General features: G+C 53.6%; 10 protein-coding genes across 10 annotated transcripts; 3 read left to right on the forward strand and 7 right to left on the reverse strand.

The window, feature by feature from the left end:
• Positions 1–109: 109 nt before the first annotated feature.
• TAF5 (Transcription initiation factor TFIID subunit 5) lies at positions 110–3,377 on the reverse strand. Its single transcript, XM_062909421.1, has 3 exons — positions 2,889–3,377; positions 1,585–2,576; positions 110–1,522 (listed from the first exon to the last, which is right to left on the reverse strand). The coding sequence occupies exons 1-3, from the start codon at positions 3,030–3,032 to the stop codon at positions 343–345; spliced, it is 2,316 nt and encodes a 771-aa protein (XP_062768200.1). The 5' UTR covers positions 3,033–3,377; the 3' UTR covers positions 110–342.
• Positions 3,378–3,650: 273 nt separating this feature from the next.
• On the forward strand, positions 3,651–4,208 carry QC763_203820 (uncharacterized protein; the record flags this gene model as incomplete). The annotated part of the gene is made up of 1 exon (XM_062909422.1): positions 3,651–4,208. One exon carries the CDS (start codon positions 3,651–3,653, stop codon positions 4,206–4,208), a length of 558 nt encoding a protein of 185 aa, XP_062768201.1.
• Positions 4,209–4,687: 479 nt separating this feature from the next.
• QC763_0033490 (uncharacterized protein) lies at positions 4,688–5,913 on the reverse strand. The gene is made up of 2 exons (XM_062905538.1): positions 4,958–5,913; positions 4,688–4,894 (listed from the first exon to the last, which is right to left on the reverse strand). Exons 1-2 carry the CDS (start codon positions 5,470–5,472, stop codon positions 4,798–4,800), a joined length of 612 nt encoding a protein of 203 aa, XP_062768202.1. The 5' UTR covers positions 5,473–5,913; the 3' UTR covers positions 4,688–4,797.
• QC763_0033500 (uncharacterized protein) lies at positions 4,813–5,119 on the forward strand (the record flags this gene model as incomplete). Its single annotated transcript, XM_062905539.1, has 2 exons — positions 4,813–4,914; positions 5,024–5,119. 2 exons carry the CDS (start codon positions 4,813–4,815, stop codon positions 5,117–5,119), a joined length of 198 nt encoding a protein of 65 aa, XP_062768203.1.
• A 231-nt stretch (positions 5,914–6,144) lies between the features above and the next one.
• QC763_203840 (uncharacterized protein) lies at positions 6,145–9,839 on the reverse strand. Its single transcript, XM_062909423.1, has 3 exons — positions 9,080–9,839; positions 8,103–9,020; positions 6,145–8,049 (listed from the first exon to the last, which is right to left on the reverse strand). Exons 1-3 carry the CDS (start codon positions 9,613–9,615, stop codon positions 6,468–6,470), a joined length of 3,036 nt encoding a protein of 1,011 aa, XP_062768204.1. The 5' UTR covers positions 9,616–9,839; the 3' UTR covers positions 6,145–6,467.
• Positions 9,840–10,187: 348 nt separating this feature from the next.
• On the reverse strand, positions 10,188–12,714 carry BBP1 (Branchpoint-bridging protein; the record flags this gene model as incomplete). Its single annotated transcript, XM_062909424.1, has 6 exons — positions 10,188–11,120; positions 11,182–11,508; positions 11,569–11,792; positions 11,984–12,201; positions 12,258–12,468; positions 12,534–12,714. The coding sequence occupies 6 exons, from the start codon at positions 12,712–12,714 to the stop codon at positions 10,407–10,409; spliced, it is 1,875 nt and encodes a 624-aa protein (XP_062768205.1). The 3' UTR covers positions 10,188–10,406.
• A 381-nt stretch (positions 12,715–13,095) lies between these two features.
• GST2 (Glutathione S-transferase 2) lies at positions 13,096–14,076 on the reverse strand (the record flags this gene model as incomplete). Its single annotated transcript, XM_062909425.1, has 3 exons — positions 13,096–13,502; positions 13,567–13,780; positions 13,843–14,076. 3 exons carry the CDS (start codon positions 14,074–14,076, stop codon positions 13,096–13,098), a joined length of 855 nt encoding a protein of 284 aa, XP_062768206.1.
• A 1,339-nt stretch (positions 14,077–15,415) lies between these two features.
• KAR3 (kinesin-like nuclear fusion protein) lies at positions 15,416–19,449 on the reverse strand (the record flags this gene model as incomplete). Its single annotated transcript, XM_062909426.1, has 6 exons — positions 18,932–19,449; positions 18,694–18,850; positions 18,479–18,624; positions 17,286–18,168; positions 15,541–17,234; positions 15,416–15,487 (listed from the first exon to the last, which is right to left on the reverse strand). Exons 1-6 carry the CDS (start codon positions 19,244–19,246, stop codon positions 15,416–15,418), a joined length of 3,267 nt encoding a protein of 1,088 aa, XP_062768207.1. The 5' UTR covers positions 19,247–19,449.
• Positions 19,450–19,512: 63 nt separating this feature from the next.
• Positions 19,513–21,233, forward strand: vps66 (Lysophosphatidic acid:oleoyl-CoA acyltransferase 1). Its single transcript, XM_062909427.1, has 2 exons — positions 19,513–19,925; positions 20,000–21,233. The coding sequence occupies exons 1-2, from the start codon at positions 19,895–19,897 to the stop codon at positions 20,926–20,928; spliced, it is 960 nt and encodes a 319-aa protein (XP_062768208.1). The 5' UTR covers positions 19,513–19,894; the 3' UTR covers positions 20,929–21,233.
• On the reverse strand, positions 21,074–23,205 carry ILV3 (dihydroxy-acid dehydratase ilv3; the record flags this gene model as incomplete). The annotated part of the gene is made up of 2 exons (XM_062905540.1): positions 21,074–23,051; positions 23,129–23,205. The coding sequence occupies 2 exons, from the start codon at positions 23,203–23,205 to the stop codon at positions 21,332–21,334; spliced, it is 1,797 nt and encodes a 598-aa protein (XP_062768209.1). The 3' UTR covers positions 21,074–21,331.
• Between the last annotated feature and the right edge of the window lie 691 nt (positions 23,206–23,896).

Genomic DNA, 23,896 nt, shown 5'->3' on the forward strand with positions numbered 1-23,896 from the left:
GTCGTTGAACTAAGCCTTTCTTGGCAGCCATCAATGTGGGGTTCGGAGGGGGGAGCTTCCCCTTCTCCTTCCCCAGCATATGAACATCTGGTGCCATTCAAGTACATATCAACAGCGTGATACGGTTTCGTGATTATGCAATTTCTCAACACTGCAAGAGATAGGTATTTATCAATTATTACCATATAAAAACAGCAGACCATAACGCCAGGCTCAGCTTCTCGCCCAATAAATGTATCTGCCTCCCAAAACCGAGAACCCCTTTTCTTCCCTCGATCATGTTTTGACGCCGATATAACCCAAACGCTACTTCAAACCCCAGCTACCTCCCTTGACCTTCTCCTAACGATCAGGGTCATAGCATCCTCCAGCCACCACCAAGTTCATCCGTGTAAACGCCACCTTCAAGACCGGAGTCTTCTTGGTAGGGAACGCGCTGATTTGATCAGGAGTAACCTGAACCTCCTTCGACTTCTTCTTGCCAGACCCACCTCCACCTCCACCGCCACTCCCACTACCAGCCCCAGAGGTGCTCGCACCTGTAACCTGAGCAGCCTGTCCGCCGACAGTGATGGACCGGTTGTCACCAGACCCTGCCACCGCAATGCTGTCACCGGCAACAGTTATCCCATCAGGCTGTTGACCTGGCTGGGCTGAGCCGCCGGCTAAGGGATTCGCCTTGCTGGGGTCGGCTGGCAGCTCGACATCCCAAACTCGAACCGTGCCGTCAAGCCCGCCAGAGACGAGAATATTCGACTCGGCACTGAAACTGAGAGATGGGATGCCGCCCTTCCCGTGGCCTCGCATCCTCTTGATTCGTTTGCTCTTCTCGATATCCCAAAGGAAAATATTGCCACCTGTGTCGGCGCTGGCAAGAATCTTTCCGTTGGGAGCACACTGCAAGGCGCTGATGTAGTCGGCATGTCCGGTATAAATTCTAACGCAGCCGCCAGTTGTGAGAGACCACATCCGAATCGACTTGTCAGTTTCGTCAGAGGCCGAGAAGACATATGTTCCGTTGGGATGCCACGCAATGGCCGAGATCGGGGTGTCATGGCCGACCATAATGCGCTGAGCCGAAGCATGATCTTGGGTGAAGATACGGACCGTCTTGTCCCATCCGGCCGTGGCAAAGTAGTGTCCGTGTGGACCCCAAAGCACGCGAAAAATAGGACCGTCGTGAGACCTGTAGATGCAGAGGCAAGACCAGGACTCGAGTGACCACAGGCGAACCTGACCATCCATAGAACAAGACAGCAACAGCTTCGCGCTGGTGTCTACCGGCTTCCCGGACCCTTCAAGGTAGGGATTCCGGTCAAGGGAAGCGGTGGATTCTGAGAAGGAGATACCAAAGACAGGACCCGAATGGCCAATCAGCTTCCTATTGTTGACCTTGAGGTCTTTTTCATTGTCCAGCGTTGTCCGAAGCGGTTTGCCCTCCAGATCCCAGACGCGAATGTAGGAATCAGAGGTGCCCACAGCAACTAGCTGGTGATCGTTGGAGAATTCCATGCATGAGACGCTACAAGAATTGCGATTAGTACAATGGCCAGCCACTCACCCCTTAGCAGACCAGAAACTTACTTTCCGAGCGTGTTATGAAAGGTAAACATGCAAACTGACACAGGCACTCCAACTCCCCCAGTACGACCCTCAATCAGGAACCTGTCGCGGTTCTCGCGCACCTTTTGCATCTCCATGACGACATCCCTGGCTCGCGATTGTGGGAGAGGTAGGTCAGCTCGCGATGGAACGTCGTCACCCTCTTCTTGCTTGATGCGTTTGTCAAACACTTCGACCAAGCTGGGTCGGCCGTCCACCGGTGGGTGCGACTGGTCTTCTTCCTCAAGTTCAATGCGAACGTCATCTCTAAGCTCGGGTTCCATAGGCAATGGGCCTAGTTTCAACTTGGCTGTGTTGTCGAGGACGTCGCGATTCGCAACGCCAGTGAAGACGCCGGGAATGCCCTCTTGCGCGTCAATCTCGTCCAACTCACGGTTTTGGGTCCGACGGTAAACGGCCTCGAAACTATAAGGCTCGATCGGACCACGTGAGCTGTTGTCGATTGCGCAGAAGGTTTGAAGAATGTAGATAATGGTGCTTCCGCCTGAATCGGAATCGCGCTGGAGGAACTGAAACAGGTTGAGGGTCAGAGTATTATTCAGCGGAATCCGGTATTTGTTCTCCTTATACAACTTGATCGTGGGGTCCTCGTTCATGTGCTGTGGCAGGGTGACAGTGCTGAGCAACCTCAGTGTGTCATGGTGAACTGTCTCAAAGTGTGGCCGGAGAGTCGCAAGATAAGTTTTTGAATCCTCATGGTAGCCCTGGCCAACAAGCTCCAGATAGGAGTAGACGAAGATGGGCCACAGAAGCTTCTCAAGCTCAAACTTGTAGATGTCCAAGTTGTTGTCGATCCAGTTCTTGATGAGAATGAACGCCTTGAGGTACCTCTTTGGGTCGGCGGGATCTTGGCCTCGGTTTGCTGGTCTCCCATCTGGACCGAGATGGGCAGTCTCGATGCGAAAGACAGCCTCAGTCTTGGTGAAACCCTTTTTCTTCAGATAGTCGGTAACCTGATAAATGGCCCGCGCGTTAGCATCATGACCAACTGGCTTCACCTCTCTCTCCGCCGCTTGACTGCTTTGTACATAATAGCGGTTACGAGCTTCCACGACTTGTTGGGTACTCATCGTTGGCCTGCTCTGAGAACTTCAAGTTCTCAACAAGGTTGAATGGGGCGTTATTAGTCGAAGATATCGACTGTGAAATGTAAAATGGCGTTCGATGGCGGTTGAGGATGGGGCCAGAACGACGGAAACGGTGAGGCTTTAGGGTAGCGAATGAAGGAGTTGGGGCAGAACAACGAGAGCAGAGAAACAACCTACAATCTGATTGAGGTTCTGTGCTGATGGGGTGCTGGTCGTCGCCGGCTGTGAGGGAGCAGGTGCACCACCTGCCGACTGTGGCTGCCCCGAATATGAGGCGCTAGGCGGGGCCTGACCTGTTGGTTGAGGTGGGGGGTTTGACATGATGAATGCTGGGACGAAAGATAATAGATAATAATAAGAATTGAAGCAAAAGTGGGCGTTGGAGAGAGATCACACACTTGGCGGGGTCGCGCTTCCCCAACGCGCTCTACTTCATGAACCAGACGTCTTCTCCGAAGCCAGCGCAAAGCTTGGAGAGTTTTGATATCTCTGAATCGAGTTTTATCGTGATCTAATCGTTTGAGCTGTTTGTAAGATAAGCAGCACTTAGTTTTGATGTGCCTGGTGAGTGAAGATATACGACTATGTATTTCTTCAACTTATACTCGACCGCTGTCTCCGTCTCACAGTGATTGAATGGATCGAGGTGAACCGACCGCGGAGTTTTCCGCGTTTGTGTCGAGTCAACTCCCTGTCTGAGGCCCGTGCTCGAGCTCCACCCCTTGCCGTTTTAGCGCAAAGACCCTGGTCCTAGCTTCACGTCACATTCACTTTCGCGGGGCAGCTCTGAGCTCGCGATCTTGAACTCTGCCATAAGCAGCCGCCTCTTTTTACTCACAACACCAGATTCTTCGCACATCAACTTCTTAGCAAACAACCACGATCCAAACAATCACCACTCACTCACCCACCCCGGCACACCAACAACCAACCGCAACCATGAACCCCCAACAACCAATCGACATCCACACCCCCTTCACCCTCCCCGAACACCTCTCCCACCTCGCCTCCACGGACCGCGACATCACCTCCCTCCTAACCCCCGTAATAGCCTCCCTAACCGCCCTCTCCACCCCCCCCTCCCCAACCAGCCCCAACGCCCCCCAAGAAGCCTTCAAATCAGCCCAAACATCCTACTTCCGCACCATCGACCGCATATCTAAACACCTCAACCGACAAATCTACGCCCTCGAAGAAGCAAACATCATCTCCCTCGCCGCCACCTCCTCCAACCAACAACCCTCCCAATCTGCCGAAAACCCCGACTCCCAACCCGGCGCATCTCAGCCCGACGGCACCAAGGATACCAAGAAAGTCGCCCGCCTCGACCCAGACGGAACAGGCAAATACGGCAAGCTCGACGTCGGAAGGCTGAACTTGGCTTCGTCAACGACAGAGAGGGACGTCGAGGCCGAGACCTGGGAGAGGGTCAAGGCGCATTTTGCTGGTATGGCCGAGGCCCAGGGGGTGAATACCGGTGACAGGATGCAGGAGTAGGATCACCGTCGTCGGTCTGTCACTTTGGGAAGGGAGGAAGGCGTCGTGGTAATGGAGTTGGTAGGTGGTGAGCGCCATCGCTCGGTGGCTTTGGGGCGAGAGGAGGGTGTTGTTTTACAGAGAGAGGGGGTGGATATTATCAAGGAAGAGGATAATATCGAGTATGGCGCTTTCATCAAACAAGAGGCTATCACCGACAATGGTGTCGCCATCAAACAAGAGGGCGAGGACAGCTTAGAAGTCCACATCAAGCAAGAGGATATATAATGGCCGTCGTCTAAACTCTCAGAGAGACGAGTCCATTTTCCGGCAACTCACATCAAAGAGAAGGGATCGCCATAGATGGAGAGGGTGCATTGCTTGCGGGGCATATACATTGGACAACAGGCGTTAGAGATATTTGCATTTCACTGGAGTTTTACCATGGAGATACCCAGACATCAGGAGAGTCACAGCCATGGCCTCATAGAGAATCAGAGATGGAGACGCAATAAAACTCTTGGTTGTTTGTCTCATCAAAGCTGCCTTTTCTGTCTAGAAAGTGATACCATTGACCCGCTCTTTCAGCCCATGAACTCATCCCCCCTGTTCAGGTCGACTTGACATGCTCCTTGCAAATCCGATCATACGCCCCGCCAGCAACAAAGCCAGTAGCATTGGTAGAAACCAAGGCCGACTCGGGGATGCTATAATATTTTCACTTTCTGTAAGCCCCCATCCACCACCCATCAAGATCACAAAAAACTTACACAGCATCAAACAGATTACACTTCATCGTCTCCCCCCTCCCCTTCTCGTCACGAGCCTCAAACCAGACAAAATACCCATTGCACTCCTCCTCGGCATTGCACAAAAACTGGCACTTCCACGCCCCAAACTGTCCCTCGGCCGAGCTGTACCCGAACCAGTGAGGGCCAGAGACGAGGTGCTTCTTATACCAAGTCTTTTCGACTTGGTAGCTGGTGGTCTTGTTGGAAGAAGTGATGAGGGTGTAATCTCCAATGTTGAACCCGCTGTCGTCGTTGGAGGAGGCGGCGGGGCCGGTGGTGCAAGCTGCTGGGGCGGGGAAGGCACCGGTGCCTGTTTCGAGGTAGCTTCTCGAGGAGTGGGGGTGAAAGGAGCGGTAGACTTCCTGGGGAGGGGAGGAGGGGACGGATTTGTAGATTTCGGTGTCGGAGTCGGTGGGGTTCAGGGAGATTAACTTGGGGGATAGGAGGGGGGTGGCGGCGGCGAGGGGCGCCAGGAGGAGGGCTTTGAGGATCATTTCAGGTGTGGGATTGGTGGTTGTAGGTAGGAAGTTGAGTGAGGGTGAGAGTTGTTCGTTCCTAAAACCAGGTAGTTAAGAAGTTGAGGTTAAATGTGAATTGTAGGTCTCCAAGTTTGGTAAGAGAAGATGGAATTGTTCAGGCCGAAGTTGTAAACAGAAGTTGGTAGAGAACCTGAAGTCGAGGACTGCCAGATGGTGAGCCAAGAAAGCCGGCAGAGCCAGGGGAAGGAAAGAACGACTTTGAGTAAGGTACAGTCACCGCCCTGAATAAAGGAGCCGAGCTTTCTGTGAGACTGCTCGTGCCTCCCTGAGATAGATCCTTTGCCTTGTCAATGTGACCAAAGAAACAAGCTACCTCACAATTGGCCGCCATTAACGTTCACGGGTCTCGAAGACGTCTACACTGGTGCGCTATCATCAAGGAAGCTCCTCAATTGCTAGTGACTGAGCAGTTCTTCAAACCATACTCAACATTCGTCTCACTTGTCGAGTCTTGCCAACCCAGTCTTCGTCCTCCTGTCCAAGAGAGCAAGTGCCACAAGAGTTCCGTCTGTATACCTATTTCTCTCTACCCTTATCGCTCCTTTCGTAGTAGAAGTATACCCCTAAGGTTCACAGCAGCACAATGACAGGTTCCACAAAGAAAATACCAAACGGGTGTAACACCCGGTGCCTGATCATGTTCGATCTGTGCTTGACTGCCTTTAATAAAGAATGACAGGATATTCCTGTCCTTGAGGCGAAATGGGTGCTGCCAGCACTTTACATGAGACCGAAATAGCAAACAACCCCTGACACAAGGTGAGCCATGGCAAAACATGCAAACATCTGCTCAAAACTCCGCAATGTTTGCTCAATCTTTTACGTAACATCTGAAAGGTCAATTAGGTTTCCTACACCATATCGATACCTAGGAATACTCCAGGCACACTGAACACCACAACTCACGCTTCCCATCTTCCCCCCTGCTCTCACACCCTGCTCATCTTATTCTACACCGAAAACCCCTTCCGTCCCTCTACCAACCCCTCCGCAAACTTTGTAATCGCCGCCCAAACAGGTGAATATCTCAATCCCTCATCCAATGCAGGAATAGTCCCCGCCTCATTAGCATCACTCCAAGCACAAACCACCTGTCCCTCCAACTTCTCAGCATCCTTCCACTCAACATCAACAACCCACCTCTCCCCTCTCTGCCGATGCCACAGCTTCAACTGCTTAATCCCACCCTCAGGGAACTGCCCAAATCTATCATCCCATTCCGAACCTCCCTGAACATTGAATCCCGAGATGGGCTGCTTAAACTCCAAGAAGCATGCCTTGGTATTGTCGGCCTCGATCTCCAGCTGGGCCTTGTTCCCCTCACCGCGCGTGGCAGTGACAGTAGCAAGGCTCTTGTAGATCTCCTCAATTGGCGTGTCCTCCTCAGGAGTCTCACTTCCCAGCCGAGGGGCAACATCGACCCCGTCATAGCAACAACTGACCAGCTCCGCCCGCTTCGACTCCCCACAGCTAACATTCCTCCCCGAAGCCGACGGCAGCTCAGCAATGATCTTGTGAACATACTCATCCACCCCGTTATAGCACACCCGGTTATCCGCCGTGTCGAGATCGATCTGTTGAACAAAGTACACCTTGTACCGACTTTCCTCTGAAAACGGGAAAGCCACCAAGTTGTAAATCAGCGTGCCAACAAACACCACCAACAAGAAAACCGGAATATGATGGCTAATCCGATGAATGACCGGCGTAATGGGCAGCAGAACCAACACCGTAAAGGCGAAAACAATCAAATACGGCAGCAGCAAGTTGCTCCCATCAGCACCAGTCTGATGAACAGCATCCACGAGCATCAATCCCGTCTGCGCCCCCAGGATAATCGTAAACGGCCCCAGAATCAAAAACTGGAAAAACCACAGCCAAGAAGGCAAGCGTCCAGACCAAGCCTGCTCATGCTCAAACGGCTCGTCGCCATCCTGCCCGTACTTGCGAGCTCCATTGACCAACGCTGTGATCGAACGGCGATACGTCGTAGCAAAGGTCGTGCGGAAGTGCTCGCTCGTGGCATTACCACCGCCCACCAACGGCGTGCGCTCAGTCGGTACTGCCGCGTCTTCGTCGTCCGTGTCGTTACCGTCTCCCTGGCGCAGAGTGGAAGCATTCGAGTCCCGCGTGGCGGGCGGCACTAGAGATGGTTGGTGAGGGATCTGCGGCAATGGGGGAGGGGATTCAGTACGAGTATTGTTGTTGCCCGACTGGGGCTGGTAATAATCGTGAACCTCATGATCCTCCCGAACTTGCTGACCCCAGGCGGTCTTCTTGGGCAAGGCAAAGAGCTCGCAGAGAGTGAGGAAGGTGGTCAGGCAGACAGCGGTCTGTAGGAAGACGATGGGGTAGCCGGCACCGAGCTTGAAGCGATCTTCCGTCACGGTTACCGCAACGAGGGTAGCCCAGCCGAGGATGAACAACCAAATGTTGACATAGCCCCGGTGAAGCGCACTGGGTCTGGCAAAGTTGGCGCCGCGCATAATGGACCAGAAGGTGAAGTAGAAGAGGGAGAAGATCATAGCGATCCTGCTCGTTGTTAGCCACACCATCCCCCATTAATCCCCAAGAGAGAAACTTACACAGAATACCGATGACTGTAGATAATGAAAGGATTCACTTTCCTCATCAAGAAGGCCACCGCAAGCGACAGCGCCCCAGAAACAATAAACGCGAAGGGGAACCGAAAAGTACCTTTCCACCCGCCGACCAACACTGGCTCAAAGTCAGGCTGATCATACGTCCTGACGCTTGAGGTGAAAAAGTAGTACTTGTCCAGTTTGTGAAGGATGTACGTGGCCAACACCAAGATCAGAGGTGTGGCCACCAGCACCGTCAGCGACCAGGCAAACATGCCTCTCAGGCCAAAATTGACGAACCCCTTGCCAAAGAGATCAAACCACACTCCGTTGCTTGGGCTGCCATTGCGGACCTTGTTGCGGGCGCCATCAGGCCGAGCGCCAACAAAGGTATCCCCAGTATCCCCCGAGAGCTTACTGGTCGTGTGGATAGCCGCGCTGAGCATATGCCAAAGACTGGCCTTCGACGTGTGAGTAGCATCGTCCCTATTGGTGTGGTATCTCGATCTAGGCTTGAAGAAAGCAAGGTCGAGTCCTCGCTGCCCATACACATCGTAAAGCACCGAGTAGTCAGTACCGCTCCTGATGAACCCAAGCCCAAAGGCATCAGAAGCAATGACCGTGCCGAAGGGGTCCGAAGTCCCAGCATACGCAGCCGTGACCTCTCTGTCCGTAGTCCGGAAAAGATTTGCCCGTCCTCCAGCACCGGCACCCTCAAGATTCAAGAACGTATGGATATACGGATTCAACGGGTGCTGTCCCAGCGCTCTCGCACCGTACAGGTAATCCTCCTCGCCATTGTTAAGCATCACCACAATGCCCCTTTCCGGCTGGTGATCCGGGTGAGCAAAGTACTTGATCACCTGCAGGCAGGTAACAACACCCATACCGTCATCCGTAGCACCATACCCAGTCGAAACCCTATCACCATCATCAGTATCACCAACCCCTCAAAACATCATCCATCGTAAAGAACTCACGAGTCGTAATGCGCATTAACTAACACCAAGCCCCTCTCATTCTTTCTCACCCCCTCCACCTCTCCCCCCTCAGCACTCCTCCTCCACCAATCCCCCTCATCATCCCCCTTCCCCCTAACATAAACCAAAATATTCGTCCCCTCAAAATACGCCGCCACCTGAGCACTACCCGGCGTAGGCACCACGCTCCCCGCCATCAAACCCGTAACATTGCTCCTCAAATCATCAAAAACCGTCACATTTCCCTTCTTCCCACCCACCCCACTCCCCTCCAATATTTCCCCCACCCTCCCCAGCAAATACCCCCTCACCTCCTCGTTAAACCTGCTGTTATACGGATGATACCCCCTCGTGATCCTCGTCAGGTCCAGCCACGCCTCCGTCAGGTTCACCCCCTCAATCTTGCCATCGTCCGCCGCCGCCGGCGCAGGGGGGACCGTCTCGTTGATGATGACAATCGGGATCAGCAGGGCGAGGTAGACCAGCGTCGTCCAAAACGTCACCGGCCCCGGCCGGAACGAGATGGGGTTGATCATGGTGGGCAACAAACACAAGAGTGCTGTGCTTGGCTCGGTGATATGAGAGAGCTGCTTCTCTTCTTGGTGCGGGGAATCTCAAGACATGTGAAAAAAGCTAAGAGTGATTTAGGTACTGCAAGCCAAAACCGCCGTCGATAGTTCTTGAAAGGGAAAAGTCAATAGGTAACACGCGTGAGTGGGTGGTCGAGTCCGAGTCCCAAAAGGTGTGTGTAAATGATGGTGGAGGGGGAGGATGCGGTGCAACCGTTCGAGGTTCGCCAACTGGGCAGTCTCGTCTTTGTTGCGTTGAGGCAACTGGTCGGGACGGAGCCTTCTTCCCTTTGTGGATTCAACACAGTTGGAACCCCTGGGAATTCCTGCTGTTTTCTTCTTTTGCCTCTGCAAGTTCAGGGCATGGGCGATGTCGGGGAAGGCGACGAGATCATCTGAACATGAGAGAGCTGCAAGAGCTAGGGGAGCTCAAAGGCGGCCGGTGAGTGGGGCTTGCCAAGGCCCGTTGTGCAGCGGGCTTGCGTAAGAAATGGCCCAAGCTCCTGCTGAAGTCACTGAGCAGCAACAAAGAATCACAGTATAAACACATGTCTACAATACTTTGAATCTAATGAAATTACAAGTTCTATGTTGCTGTATACTAATTAGACCGTTAGTTCCACTGTGCCTGATTACATGTAAGCCAGACATCCTAACCATCAGAGGTCAAGGATCCAATAATAATGAAACAGCTGAGCCAAGCAACGTTAATAACAGGTCAGATCCTTATCGGTCAGTCGTTCCACCGGTTGCTACCACTAAGCCCCCGGGGGAGGAGGAGGCGGCAAGTCCATGGGCGGAGGAGGAGGTGCTTCACCCGCAGGCGGAGGGGGTGGTGGGGGAGCTGCGTTGGCGTATTGCTGGATGAGCGCGTTCAAGCCGCCAGGGAGGCCGGGAGGAGCACCGCCCGGAGGAGGGGGAGGCAAACTGGGAGGCGCACCGGGCATTCCAGGAGGAGCACCATAGCCGCCGTAGCCAGGATATCCACCGTAGGCCGCATGTCCACCAGCAGGCTGTTGCCATGGGGCCATCCCAGGAGCCGAAGGTGGCGGAGGGGGAGCACCGTATGAGTTGTGACCACCACCACCACTGCCATAATAGCTGTCACCGCCATCGCGACCATCACGTCCACCACGATACCCCCGGTCATCACGATCTCCACGGTCGCCACGGTCATCACGATAGTCCCGACCACGGTCTCCGCGATCACGGTCACCACGATCACGGGCCCACGGTGCAGGGCCACCTGAAGGACCGCTAGGAGGACCACCATAACCACCACCGCCACCATGGTGGTCATCACGATCGTTGTTGCGAGTACGCCAGGGAGCAGGACCGCCGGTTGGGGCGCTAGGACCGCGGGCCCAAGGCCGCGAATCACCACCAGCAGGACCAGTAGGACCGTTGGATCCAGGCCCGGCTTCGATCATGGCAGGAGCAGCACCAGTGCCGCCGAGTTCTTGCATAAGTTGCTGTAGAACATGGTTAGCATATGGATATCACCACCGAAAGGGACGCAAGGGCAGAACTCACCTCATACTCGCGATCCACAGCATCGCCGCCGCCGCCGCCGCCGATACGGCCGGCAGTGCGGTTAGCCATGGGACCATCATTGCGCCAGCTGGCACCGCGCTGTCTATCAGGACAATCACGAGCCATATGCCCAGCATTGCCGCAAACACGACAGATGATGTTGGCCGTGAAGTTTTGCTTCTCAGGACAGTCATATTTGCGATGACCGATCTGGCCGCAGTTCTGGCATGCCTGGTTCTCGTCGTCACGCAGAGTACCGTTCAAGGCGGCAAGCTCACGAAGTTGATTGCGCTTCAGTTCATTTTGACCCTCGGGAATAGACGCAGCCTGTAGCCAACATGTTAGCGGGTATCTTCACTCCAGTGCATACGGGGAGGAAAAACTTACAGTCTCAATAATATTGTGAATCAGCTTCTTCGCCTTGTTCACCTTCTCCTCAGTATCGGCCATGATGAGACAGTGGAGATCTTCTTCCTGGTTACTGGAGTGAGCGGCGTCAGAACGACCTTTGCCCTCCTTCACGGAGCCCTTGCCGCGAATTGCAATCTTGGCGCCGGATTCTGTCTCCATCTTCTTGAGGGTATTGCCGCGAGGGCCTATGAGTAAACCGACTTTAATACGGAAAACCTAAGTGTTAGTCATTTGGATATCGTGGTACAACGAGTTAGGTTAGGGCTGGAGTTTAGCATGTAGATGCCCGCAAGGCGCAGCTTCAGGCATTACGCCGACTGAGGTGCCTAGCAAAGCACCAATAGCAAGGAAGGGGGTGTGGTTAGAGAGGTTTGAGGGTTAGCAATCATACTGAAGTTAATCTCTGGATAGTCGTTCACAGGCACGTAGACCTTCTCCTGGGTCTTGGTTGGGCGACGGTAGTCCGAGGGAGGATGGTAGTTGGGGATCGTCTTCATCGCCTTCTCAATCAGCTTGTGGCGTTCGTCTTCGAGCTTCTTGCGGTAGCGGTATTCGCGGGTATTAACACGGCGACCATGGTTGTCGTATTGGGGCGCAGGGGAGGGCGATCTAGGATAGTGGGTTAGTATTTGAGATTGAGGACGGAATAGCATGGTAAAACACACCTGTCTCCATCAGCAGGAACGACATCGTCGATCTTGAGTTTCTGTGTGATCTCCTCGATACGGAGGTGGAGAGTGTATGCTTCGAGCTGCTCGCTGGTCATGTTGGCGACGATGGCAGTGGGAAGACCCATCAAGCCAGCGGCCTTGTTCTCGGTCGCCTCGCCCCAGCGGTTTCTCTTCTTGCGACGTCTCGGACCATCATCATTGTTACCTGGACAAGTCAAGTTAGCATTGAATTATCATTAGCAAAGGTAGGGTGAGAGTATGGAAACTTACCACGCTCAGGGCTTCGGCCACGCTTCACGTCGCGATCTCCATTCGTAACAGATCCGTTGTTGGAGGCCGGGGGAGGACTAAAAGTGCTGCTGTCGTTGCCATCGCCATCGCCGTGCAAACGACGGGCTTTCCCCAAGGGAATATTGTTGGAACCGGTGATTCCTTGATTTCTCCACGACATCTTGACGCTTGCGCTGATTCTGCGGAGTTGTTGATGTTTGGGATAGGTTTACCTGGGGCGAAGTTTTGTCGCATCTCGATCTTGTCAGGAAACTGTCCACCTAACGCTAGCCCGATCGAGGCTGAGTGGCGCTACACGTGATTGGGCGGCGCGCGTTCAGATGGGCCCACTTATGTGGAGGGATCCCGATTCATATACGGCTTCTGGGTGGGCAATGAATTGATGTTGAAGATATGAAAATGTTGACTCTGTCCCAAGTCTGAAAAAGTCTATTTGTTTGATTTCATAGCTCGATATTCACTTCCATCAACAACCCTTACAGCCCTCATCTTACAGCCTACTTCTTTTCCCTAACGCTCCCACCAACTTCCACTCCCTCCCTCACTTCTTAGCATCAGCCTTCATCCCCGCCTGCACCCAAGCCTTGCTCTTCTCCGCCTCCTTCTCCAGCTCCTCCTCACTCTTATTCTTCATATCAAAAGCCGTATGCGGACTCGGCACATGCCTCCCCTTCTCCACCCCGGGTCTCTCCAACAACCTATGCAGCCACGCCTCCAGCTTGGGAAACTCATCCAGACTCACCCCAGCCCAGTGATGAGCAGCCACCCACCCCCAACAAGCAAAATCCGCAATCGTAGCCCGATCCCCCACCAAATAATCACCCTTCTCAAGCTGCCTCTCCATCACCGAATACAGCCGTCTTGTCTCATTCTGATACCGATCAATTCCGTACTGGATCTTCTCGGGGGCATACCGGAAGAAGTGGTTTGCCTGACCTTGCATAGGCCCTGTCATCAAACACCATTAGCATCAACTCATCCATCTCCTTCTTCTCACTGTCATATAACTCACCCAGCCCCCCCATCTGCCAATGCAGCCAATTATTCACCTCATACCCCTCCTTACTCCCCCTGGGGTACGAAACCTTGTGCTCGGTATCATACCTATCCACCAAATACTGCATGATACTCCCGCTCTCAAAAAGGCTAATCGGTGTGCCATCCGGGAGGGTGTCCGTCAGGGCAGGAATCCGCCCATTGGGGTTGATTTCCAAGAACCAAGGCTCCTATCGCTTCCACATCAACATCACATTTAACCTACCTTATGTGAGCGGAGGGGGGAACATACCTTCTGCTCATTCTTACTAAAAGAAATGGGCGTCACCTTGTAAGGCAACCCAAGTTCTTCGAGAAGGATGGACACCTTGATTCCGTTGGGTGTACCAACAGTGTAAAGGTGGATGTTGCTGTTGTTCGACGCCATCTTGGATGTAAAGTTCCGTAAGAAAGTTTTGGGATGAGTCTTGGTCAAGTGGGAGGCGAGCTGGGAAATGCGCTGCATTGATGGGGAGGGGTCAGTCATTTTCTTTACAACAGCAGCAGTTCTCTTATATATACACGGAAGTATATTGTTGGATTGTGCAACGCAAGGTAGGTATGATGAGAAGGGATGATGTGGGCACTGGTGTAACACTCACTAAAGCTCAGGTTAGAAATCCGCTGCTCCTATTTTACAAATCAAGCCGCAGTTAACTGAAGCTCGGTTCGGGAGTATGCTGCCGAGGACTAGTTTCAAATGATGTATGTACTCTCCAAAATACAAAGAGAGGGGAAGAATTTGAGTGGGGGTATTGAACAAGATGATGGGGTTTATTAATCCTCTCATCAACACTTTCACGAAGATGCTACAAATAGGCGATGCCAGTCCGCTAGTCAATGATGACGAATCGACCCTCTCAGAAGCCGGATCGACAATTGCGCCGTCTGCCGTACTATCGATCTCATGAAAGGAATGGAACAGGCTGGTGGGTGACTAGAGAGGTTGAGAGGTTCGATTTGTAATGACCCACCTACATTGGGAACAAGTGTTGCGGGGAAGACCCTTGTCGAATGTCAACGACTCGCTCTCCATGGAAGGGAAAATAAGGGCGCGGTAAACATCCAGCATTCCGAGAATCCGCTGTTCATGGTGGCTTGTTGGCTGAACTGAATAAAGCTTCTCGATGCTATCTCAACGGCAGCCTGCCTGTTTGTGTCTCGGTAAAGCTGACTGCCGAGGCTGACATGCCTATCAATTTAATGTCCAGTGACATCATCCACAAAACAATTCATTGTAGACCCGAGTCTGAGCAACGCTGCAACGCTGGCTTTCGAGCTTGTCATTATATCTCAACGCACGTCGCAACCTCTGTCAGTATCAAGCATATATACCTCAATTGTGTTCCAGGAAGCTTCTACTCCCCATCAAACCTACAACCAACAACTCTGTTCACCCGCCCCCAAACTCTACCTTCTTTTTCAACTTTTCTCTCTCCAACCGACCCCCATCTTGCCCCTCGGGTCAGAAAAGAAGAAACCCCCGAATCATGCCCATAATTCGTGGGGTCTTAAAAATAGAAATACTAGAAAACTTGTAGCCGACGAGATCTCCTCAGCTCTGACAACTTTATACTGTTTGTACTCCAGCCCGCCGGCCCTCTTTGCTGCCGGCCCAATATAGTAAAGACAATGATTCATGGTATCATTCATAACACAACGCCCCGTCGCCGCCTGCCTGCCTGCCATATGCCCCTGGCCCACCCACCAAATCCATCCAAGGGCTCCCATCCAAACCAGAAGCAAAAAGGTGGTCCTTCTCAACATCATATACACACAGAAGAAAAGAAACATCAAAAAAAGAAATGGGATCATTATGACGCTCTTTAATAGTCGGTTACCCGGTCCTTGACAAGCTTCTTCGTCGACTTGGCCGTACCGATATGGGTGTTGTGCACCTGAGCCATGTTAGTGATTGTCGTAAACCCTTATTGAGAGATGTGGTACTAACCTTGGTGGCGAACCGCAAACTCGTGATTGTCTCCTTTAGATGGGCCTCTAGTGGGCTGACCATAACAAACATGAGCGTCTTGGAGTTCCCGCTGAGCGAGTACTGCAAGAGATGCGTCAACTTGGAGTTGCGGTATGGGACGTGGCCTGACCCGCGTCCCAGAGCCTCGATAACATCGCCGAGGCATGCCAAGCTCTTGTTGATGTTCTGCGTTTCCCTCATGCGCTCGCCCTCGGCTTGAGAATGCTTCAAACGTTCGGAACCAGCAAGATCCACCAGGTTGAGAGTGCCTTCGCAACGCTCGTTGGTGGCCGAGTTCTCGCCCACCAGCTTCAGAATGAAGACGGAATGCGAGCGTGAAGATCTCTCGTTTGCCTTGGTAGCGGCAACGCTGCGGTTGTTCTGGGCTTGCTTGAGCATCATCTCGACCTTATCGGGTAAGTCGAGCGCCACTGTCTTGCAGTTGAGAACTGTCGTCTGCTTGCGGCTGTCGTCGTGACGGATTTCGAGTTTCTTCTTTCCATCTGACTCTCTGCCAGGCGTGAGAAGATCGTGGAGCTCTTCGTTGTACACTTCGACAAAACTACCCTCCATCGTATATGTCCATGACTTCTCCTTCAACTTCGTAATCGTCTCGTAAATCATGTGGGTGGCTCTGGGAATCATGCCATCGGGCGAGGACATGGTATAGGTCTTGCCGGATCCTGTTTGACCGTAGCAGAAGATGCAGACATTGTAGCCGTCAAGAGCGCTCTGCACGAGCTGCGAAATTTCTCCAAAGATCTCCTCGTTGTGGACCGCTGGGGAAAACACACGATCAAACTCGAATGGGACTACCTTTCGGCTCACCATGCCCATGCTGTTCTTCTCTTCTTGGGTGACGTCGATCTGAGCCGATGTCTTCTCGTCAGGGAAGCCGATTTGAGCTGGGTTGCCTTCCGAATTCCCAAGCACGGGGCGTACTCTGCACATCACACGGATGTTGCCCTTTAGCTCTTGATACTTGTTGAACAGAACCCGGCGCTCCGTCTCCTCCTTGATCAACTTCTCGCGAGCTTCCTCAGCGACCCGCAAAGCATCCTGCAGCCGGGCCTCCATATGAGCAAACGAGTCTGATTGTTGCTTGCTGTCGGATTCCAGGAATTCGATCTTGGCATTAAGGCCTCGTAACCGGTCCTCCAAAGTCAAATTTGTCGTCGACATCTCGGTCAGTTTCTGCTGAAGGTTACCCTTGACCGTCTGTTCCCGGTCCAAGTCCAGCTTAAGACCTTCCATAAGGGACCGTAATTCCTGGATCTGGCGGTCTTTTCGGAGGACTTCCAGATTCATGTCCTCCTGTTTTGACCCCAACTTGGCCCGTAGCTCCTCCAGCTCCTTTGAGTTTTGGGCCTGTTGGTCCTTCATTTCCGCTCGGTATTGTCTCTCCATTGCCTCCAAAGCCTGTTGGTGTTCCCACTTCATCTGTTCGACCTCGGCCTTGAACCCTCGCTTGATTTCTTCGACGTCGTGTTGATGCTCTCGTGACTTGTCCTGGAGTTCGTATTTGTGCTTTTGCCGCTCGCTCTCGAACTGTAGGATTAATGACTGCTTTTCTTGCTGCATGGAGAGGTTGTCATGTTGCAAAGAGCTGATCTGTCCCTGTAGTTGTGTAGTTTGGTCCATCAACCGTTGTTGCTCACGTTCAAGATCACTCGCTAGAACAGCACGTTAGTCCCCAACTCTGGATATCACTCCGCCAAACTTACCCCTATTCTTCGCAAACTGAATAGCCTCCTCGAGGGCTTTTCTGTCGGTGATGGTGGTATCAAAGGCCTCTTTCATCTCTTTGAACTGTGTCTCGAACTCGTGAAGCCGACCGTCTACGTCCCAGCCTGTGAAAGTTTTTAAATGTGAGTCCTTGGTCAAGAATGGTAACTTTTTAGGAGACGGAGATTTGGTAGGAGAACAAGGGGTCTGGGCAATGCTCCTGACCGCGGTGCCCAGCTTCTCCAATGCCACACGACCATTCCGGATCTGTGGCGGGGTGACTGGTACACTAGGAAAATTGGCCTGAGAGTTGGTGGTCCTAAACGGGTCCGGACTGGTAGCTCCCCCCCGGCGGTTCTGGAGAGTCGAACTTCGCTGCTCTTGTCCGTCGGGCGGCTGAAACATAAGAGAAAGGGAGTGCTCTTTTGCCTTGGATATCACTTGATTTCCGCTAGCTATGTCGCCGACGTCATCATTGAGCGAGAGGTTGCCCATCCGCTTGCTGAGCGTCAACTCCTCTTTGCTAGGCATTCGAGCGCGGGTTCCGACGGACTGTTCAGAGGCTGTAGATCGTCCTCTTTGAGTCCGCACTTTCTTGGTACGGGGTTGTAAGGAAGCAGAAAAATTCCTACTTTTCTTTTGGTCGGCTGGTCCTCCATCTTCTTCCGCTGATCGCCCGCTCATCGCTGTCGCCGGCCGAGATCTCGTAGTTCCTCTGGTGTTCGATGGGTTGAAGCCCATGGAGCTGGGTGCTCGGCCTGATATTGGTGGGCGGCTTCCGGCACCCATGGTTCGCGAAAAGCTGTTGGTGCTGGCATGGCGGGAGGTTCCTGGAAGAGTGGTTGGTGGCCGTGAGGATGTTGCGGTAGTGGGTTGGTGAGTCTACGACAAGTCAGGGTTAGCATCAAAGCCTGTGGCAAGGCAAGCAAGAAAAATACATGATCAAGTTCAGTGCCAGCGGAGTCGGTCCATGGGTCGCAATCGTCGGAGGAGCGGCGCAGGTAGGTATCTGAACAGCAGCCCCTCAGACGCTTCCATGCCGGCGGGTTGGGGCTCTTCTTGTTACTGGTCTCTTTTGGGGTCGACATTGAGCCCAACGACGAGTAGGAATATGGCGTGTGGGACAGTGGGGATAGATTGGGCAATGGGAAGTGGGCTGCAGGGTAGGAGTCGGAGATAACAGTCAACGTACAGATGCAAGAGATGCGATAGATGTGGGTTTGAGGCCGATGCCCGTCATTCTCGAGACCGAAGGCGTAGCTGCTGGCAGTTGCGATTTGGAGATAGGCTCACCAGCTCTTTCCGCCAGTGTTTTGCGCTTGGCGTCGCGGTCTGGGACTACAGAAGATCCTTTTCGGTCAGTCAGGGCAAGTGGATGGCATGGATTGGGCGGTGACGACAACGTACCGGCGCCATTGTATGTGCGTTTCGACGGGAGGAGGCCCGACGGGTGAGGTCGCGCGTTCTGGTCCGAATTGGTGATCTCCTGGAGGTATGCGCTCGGGGCCATCGTGGTCGTGGTGCTCGTGTGGACTCGAGGGGCGCGAAGGCCGGAGCGGAAGGTCTAGATGTCGCAAAATATCAGTGTCAGGGTCGGGGGTCCGAGGGCAGCATCAAAGATGGAGAGAAAGACTTCAAAACATACACCGCCGTTCTCTGTAGACTCCATGTTGGCGTTGGCTCCGTTGCGCATGCGAGGAATAAGAAAATGGACGAGCAGATAGGATAGCGATAGGAGCAGTGCTCCAGTTTGAGTTGGGGGATGCGACACAGTCGTGAACAGAGGCGGGTCTTCCCTGGGACTTGGGACTGGACTGGTGCCTCTTCTCCTCAACGGGTGTAGCGTAGAAAGACGGATGGTAGAAGCTGTGTTTACTTCACCGGGGCAACGAAACTGCTTACGGGAGCCAATGGGAGGGGTCCGCTGGGACGACGCCGTGTGGGGTTTTGTGGGGTACATGGTGAACAAAGGAAACGTGGATTGAGCAGGGCCAGCAATCCAGAGACTGGCGAGAGAGTGGCATGCTTGGACGGATAGGATGAAGAGGCAGAAGATGTCAAGCAGATTCTCTCCCCATTAATTTCTCATCCGATGCGGAGTCCCAGCCAGCTTCTCTTGGAAGAGCTGCATCTACTAGTTTCCACGGGGCAAGGGGGGCGGTGTGTCAATGTGTGTCCCGGAATACCCCGCTCAAAGGGTTAGGGTACAGCTTTCTTTCCTGTCCTCCTGTCCATTCATCTGCCTTGATCTGCTCATCCCGCCGGAATCATTCCAGCCACACCGTCCCCAGTGAGCCAGTGTCTCCAGTTGCCCTTGTCCCAGAGTTCCGTAGCGAGTCTGGTCCCTACAGCGCACGTGCCACTCGTTCACATGCTCCACTGGACAGGCATGATGTCTTCAAAATATCTGGCCAGTGAAAGCCTCTGAAATCTATTAATCGTACGTCAGGCCTACATTTGCCTGTATCACACGGATCAACACTTTACGCAACTACTACTGCGGTACATACACTCACGACACCCCCATCCTCGCATACATACGGCACTAAAATAATCCCAAGGACCGCAACCGCCCTTGCCGCGCATCGCAACCCCATCCCATCGCATCATGGAGAAATTCTCCCAGTTTCGCGACAGAGGTATGTCTCTCCCCCGCTTTACCATCCCATCCCCTCTAACCATGTCACGCCCTCGCTAACCTTCTCCATCACAGGGTCCGGCATATCCCCCTTCATGCCCACCTCCTCCCCCACCTCCATATTCAGCAACCTAACCTCCACCATCCTCTTCCTCATCCGCCTCCCCATCTTCCTCGCTTACACCCTCCTCTACTTCCTCTTCCTCCACCACTTCCCCCTCCCCGCCGTGGCCCACAAGCTCCTCCTCTGGACCTACCTCTCCATCCCCGGAATCTGGTGGGTAGACCTCCAACTCGACGGCGTAAAACGCGGCTCCCTCTCCCAGCAACCGCCCTCCCGCGTCCCCCACCCCGGCTCCCTCATCGCCGCCAATTTCACCTCCCCCGTCGACGCCCTCTACCTCGCCGCCGTCTTCGACCCCATCTTTGTCGTCTCCTACCCCCACTCCCGAAAAGTCCAACGCATCTCGCTCATCGCAGCAATAATCAATGCCTTGTCCCCCGCCCCCTTTTCCCCCCCTCCGGGAAGTAGTCTCACCGACCTGAGGACGATCATCGAGAAGAATCCCAACAGGGTTGTTGCCATCTTTCCGGAATCGGGCACGACGAATGGAAAGGGGATTCTGCCGTTGAGCCCGGCATTGTTGACTGTGCCGGCTGAGGCAAAGATCTTCCCTGTCAGTATGAGGTATACGCCACCTGATATTACGACGCCCGTGCCTGGAACTTGGATCCAGTTTTTGTGGAAGCTGCTGGGGCGGCCGACGCATTGTATTAGGGTCAGGATTGCGGAGGGGATGGTGAATACCAGCAAGGCCGTCAATGGGGTTTCAGGCCAGGAGGAGAGCACGCCCAGTGGGGAGGACGGGGTGACGGTGGAGGAGCAGAAGCTGCTGGACAATGTCGCGGAGGCCTTGGCTAGGTTAGGGAGGGCGAAGAGGGTGGGCTTGACGTTGAAGGAGAAGGATGCCTTCGTTAAGGCTTGGAATAAGAGGAGAAGGTAGAGCTGTGGTGAAACAAATAGTCAGGGGTGGGTTTGTGATTTGATGTTTTTGATGCGCATTTACAGGCAAGCTGGAAGGAATCAAGATCGGATATAGAGGTTGGGAAATTTTGGAACATGCATGATCATTAGCACTATACCAGGACGAGAAGATCATGTCCGTGTCGTTAATTGGAACCCAATGTAACAAAAAGTTCATCAAATTCTTGCTTGATTATACTTGTCAACCGCCAACCTGGTATATCTTTTTCCGCACCCAACCACCCAAAAACAGGCAAACAATAAGCGCCCTTTTCCCATGCCAAAATAAAAACAAGATCAGTATATGTACAAAACAAAAAGTCCCACCCTTAAATTATACCTTTTTCTCCATCCCTTCAAAGTTCCCGAGCTTCTACGCCCGTTCAAGCATCAGTCACACAGCCGTGGCTGGCATCCTTGACCAGCTGGGCGTACTTCCTAAGAGTACCCCTCTTGGCCTTGGACTCGGGGGCTCTCCACTGGCTCTTTCTTCTCTCGAGCTCCTCAGCAGGGATCTCGAGGTTGAGCACACGCTGCTCGGCGTCAATGACAATCTTGTCACCGTCCTGGACAAGGGCAATGGGGCCACCCTCCATGGCCTCGGGCACGATGTGACCGATCAAGAAGCCGTGAGAACCACCGGAGAAGCGCCCATCAGTGATGAGGGCAACATCCTTGCCAAGGCCAGCGCCCATGATGGCAGAGCTTGGCTTAAGCATCTCAGGCATACCAGGACCACCCTTGGGACCCTCGTAGCGGATGACAACAACGGTCTTCTCGCCCTTCTTGATCTCACCGCGTTCGAGAGCCTCAATGAAGCCATCCTCGTAGTCGTAGACCTTGGCAGTACCCTCGAAACGGAGACCCTCCTTGCCAGTGATCTTGCCGACGCAGCCGCCGGGGGCGAGGGAGCCGCGGAGAATCTGGATGTGACCGGTAGGCTTGATGGGGTCGCTCATGGGGCGGATGATCTTCTGCTCGGGGGGGAAGTCGGGGTAGGCCTCGACGTTCTCCTTCATGGTCTTGCCAGTGACGGTGACGCCAGAGCCATCAATGATACCTTCCCTAAGAAGGAACTTGAGGAGGGAGGGGGTACCACCAATCTTACAGAGATCCTCCATGACGTACTTGCCGGAGGGCTTGAGGTCAGCGAGGAAGGGGATTCTGTCGGAAACGGCCTGGAAGTCGTCGATGGTGAGCTTGATGCCAACGGAGTCGGCGATGGCGATGAGATGGAGGACGGCGTTGGTGCTGCCACCAAGAACGGTAACGACGGTCATGGCGTTCTCAAAGGCTTGGCGGGTCATGATATCGCGGGGGCGGATGTCCTCTCTGAGGAGGGTCTTGACAGCCTCACCGACGCTCTCGCACTCGGCCTTCTTGCTGGGGTCCTCGGCGGGGTTGCTGGAAGAGCCGGGGAGAGTCATACCGAGAGTCTCGATGGCGCTGGCCATGGTGTTGGCAGTGTACATGCCACCGCAAGCACCACCACCGGGGCAAGCGTTGCGGATGATGTCGAAGCGCTGCTTCTCGTCGATCTCGCCGGAAAGGTACTGGCCGTAGGCCTGGAAAGCGCTGACAATGTCGATGGGCTCGCCACCAGCACTGCAGCCGGGCTTGATGGTACCACCATACACCATGATACTAGGGCGGTTGACTCTGCCCATAGCGATCAACACACCGGGCATGTTCTTGTCGCAACCGGGCAGGGAAACGTTGGCGTCGTACCACTGGCCATTCATGACGGTCTCGATACTGTCGGCAATAATTTCTCTGCTCTGCAAGCTGTAACGCATACCAGTGGTACCCATGCTGATACCGTCGGAGACACCAATAGTGTTGAAGCGCATGGGCACGAGGCCAGCCTTCTTGATGCTGTCTCTGACGAGACCGGAGAGGTCGAGCAAGTGCATGTTGCAAGGGTTGCCATCGTACCAGACGGACGAAATACCGACCTGAGGCTTGTTCATGTCGGCCTCAGACAGACCAGTAGCGTAAAGCATGGCCTGAGAAGCACCCTGGGACTTGGGCTGGGTGATGGTGGCCGAGACCCTGTTGAGCTTCTCATCGGCATAGCGGCGGGCAGTGGTAGAAAGAAGGCGGCTAGAGAAGGATAACAGTAAGCTTCTTGATCTCGGCGATAGAATATGCAGCTCTGAAGCTTGATGGAGGAGACATACGCCTGGTTCCTCATGGGCAGGGCCCGGCCAGTGGCCAGAGCTCTGGGAGCACCAGCTCTCAGAAGTGAGGGGAGCATGGCTGATATGACGATGACTGTGCCAGAGAAGAGAACAAGAAGAAAGAACCAATTGACAGCCCGTGGAGGGTATAGGGACTTAATAGACAGCGAGGACAAGTCAATTGACCCTTCTCGTTCTTCTGGCTGTGTCGGGTTGGGGAATAAAGATGGAAGTTTTGGGCGAAGTCGGAGCTAAAATTTCCAGATGGCTGCCCGAGTCGTGGTGCGCTGTGACAGTCACAGGGACGCTACTACAGGGGTCCCCGCAAGAGCTCCCCGCCCTTTTTTTTAGCTGCATGGGAATACCAATACAAGCTTTTTCATTGGTCCAGCAGCAGGAAAGATGCCAGCAGAGAAGACAGTGAGATGGGGTCATCTTTGTCCCAAGAATGAAGGTCACACTTCGAGACGGGAACCCATTATTGTTCTTGAGTATTTATGTAGTTGGTGGCTTTTCTGGTTTCCGCTAGGCTAACGACTTCTGCTTACAAGAAAGCTCTGTCAGTACATGCGGATAGCCCGTAGCTTATTTTGACCTCGGTCTCCAGACTGCTACCGTATGGATTGGGGAGGTCAAGGTAATGGGGTTCCAATACATGCCATTGTCTAGCAGTTCAACACCCGGATTCCAGAATCTCCACATCAAGCCAAGAGTGCCGGGACAGCCGGGGGGGTATCCGCCATCGGACGGGATGCTGGTGTAGGCCCC

This window comes from Podospora pseudopauciseta (assembly GCF_035222475.1).
Source record: "Podospora pseudopauciseta strain CBS 411.78 chromosome 2 map unlocalized CBS411.78m_2, whole genome shotgun sequence".
Lineage (NCBI taxonomy): Eukaryota > Fungi > Ascomycota > Sordariomycetes > Sordariales > Podosporaceae > Podospora > Podospora pseudopauciseta.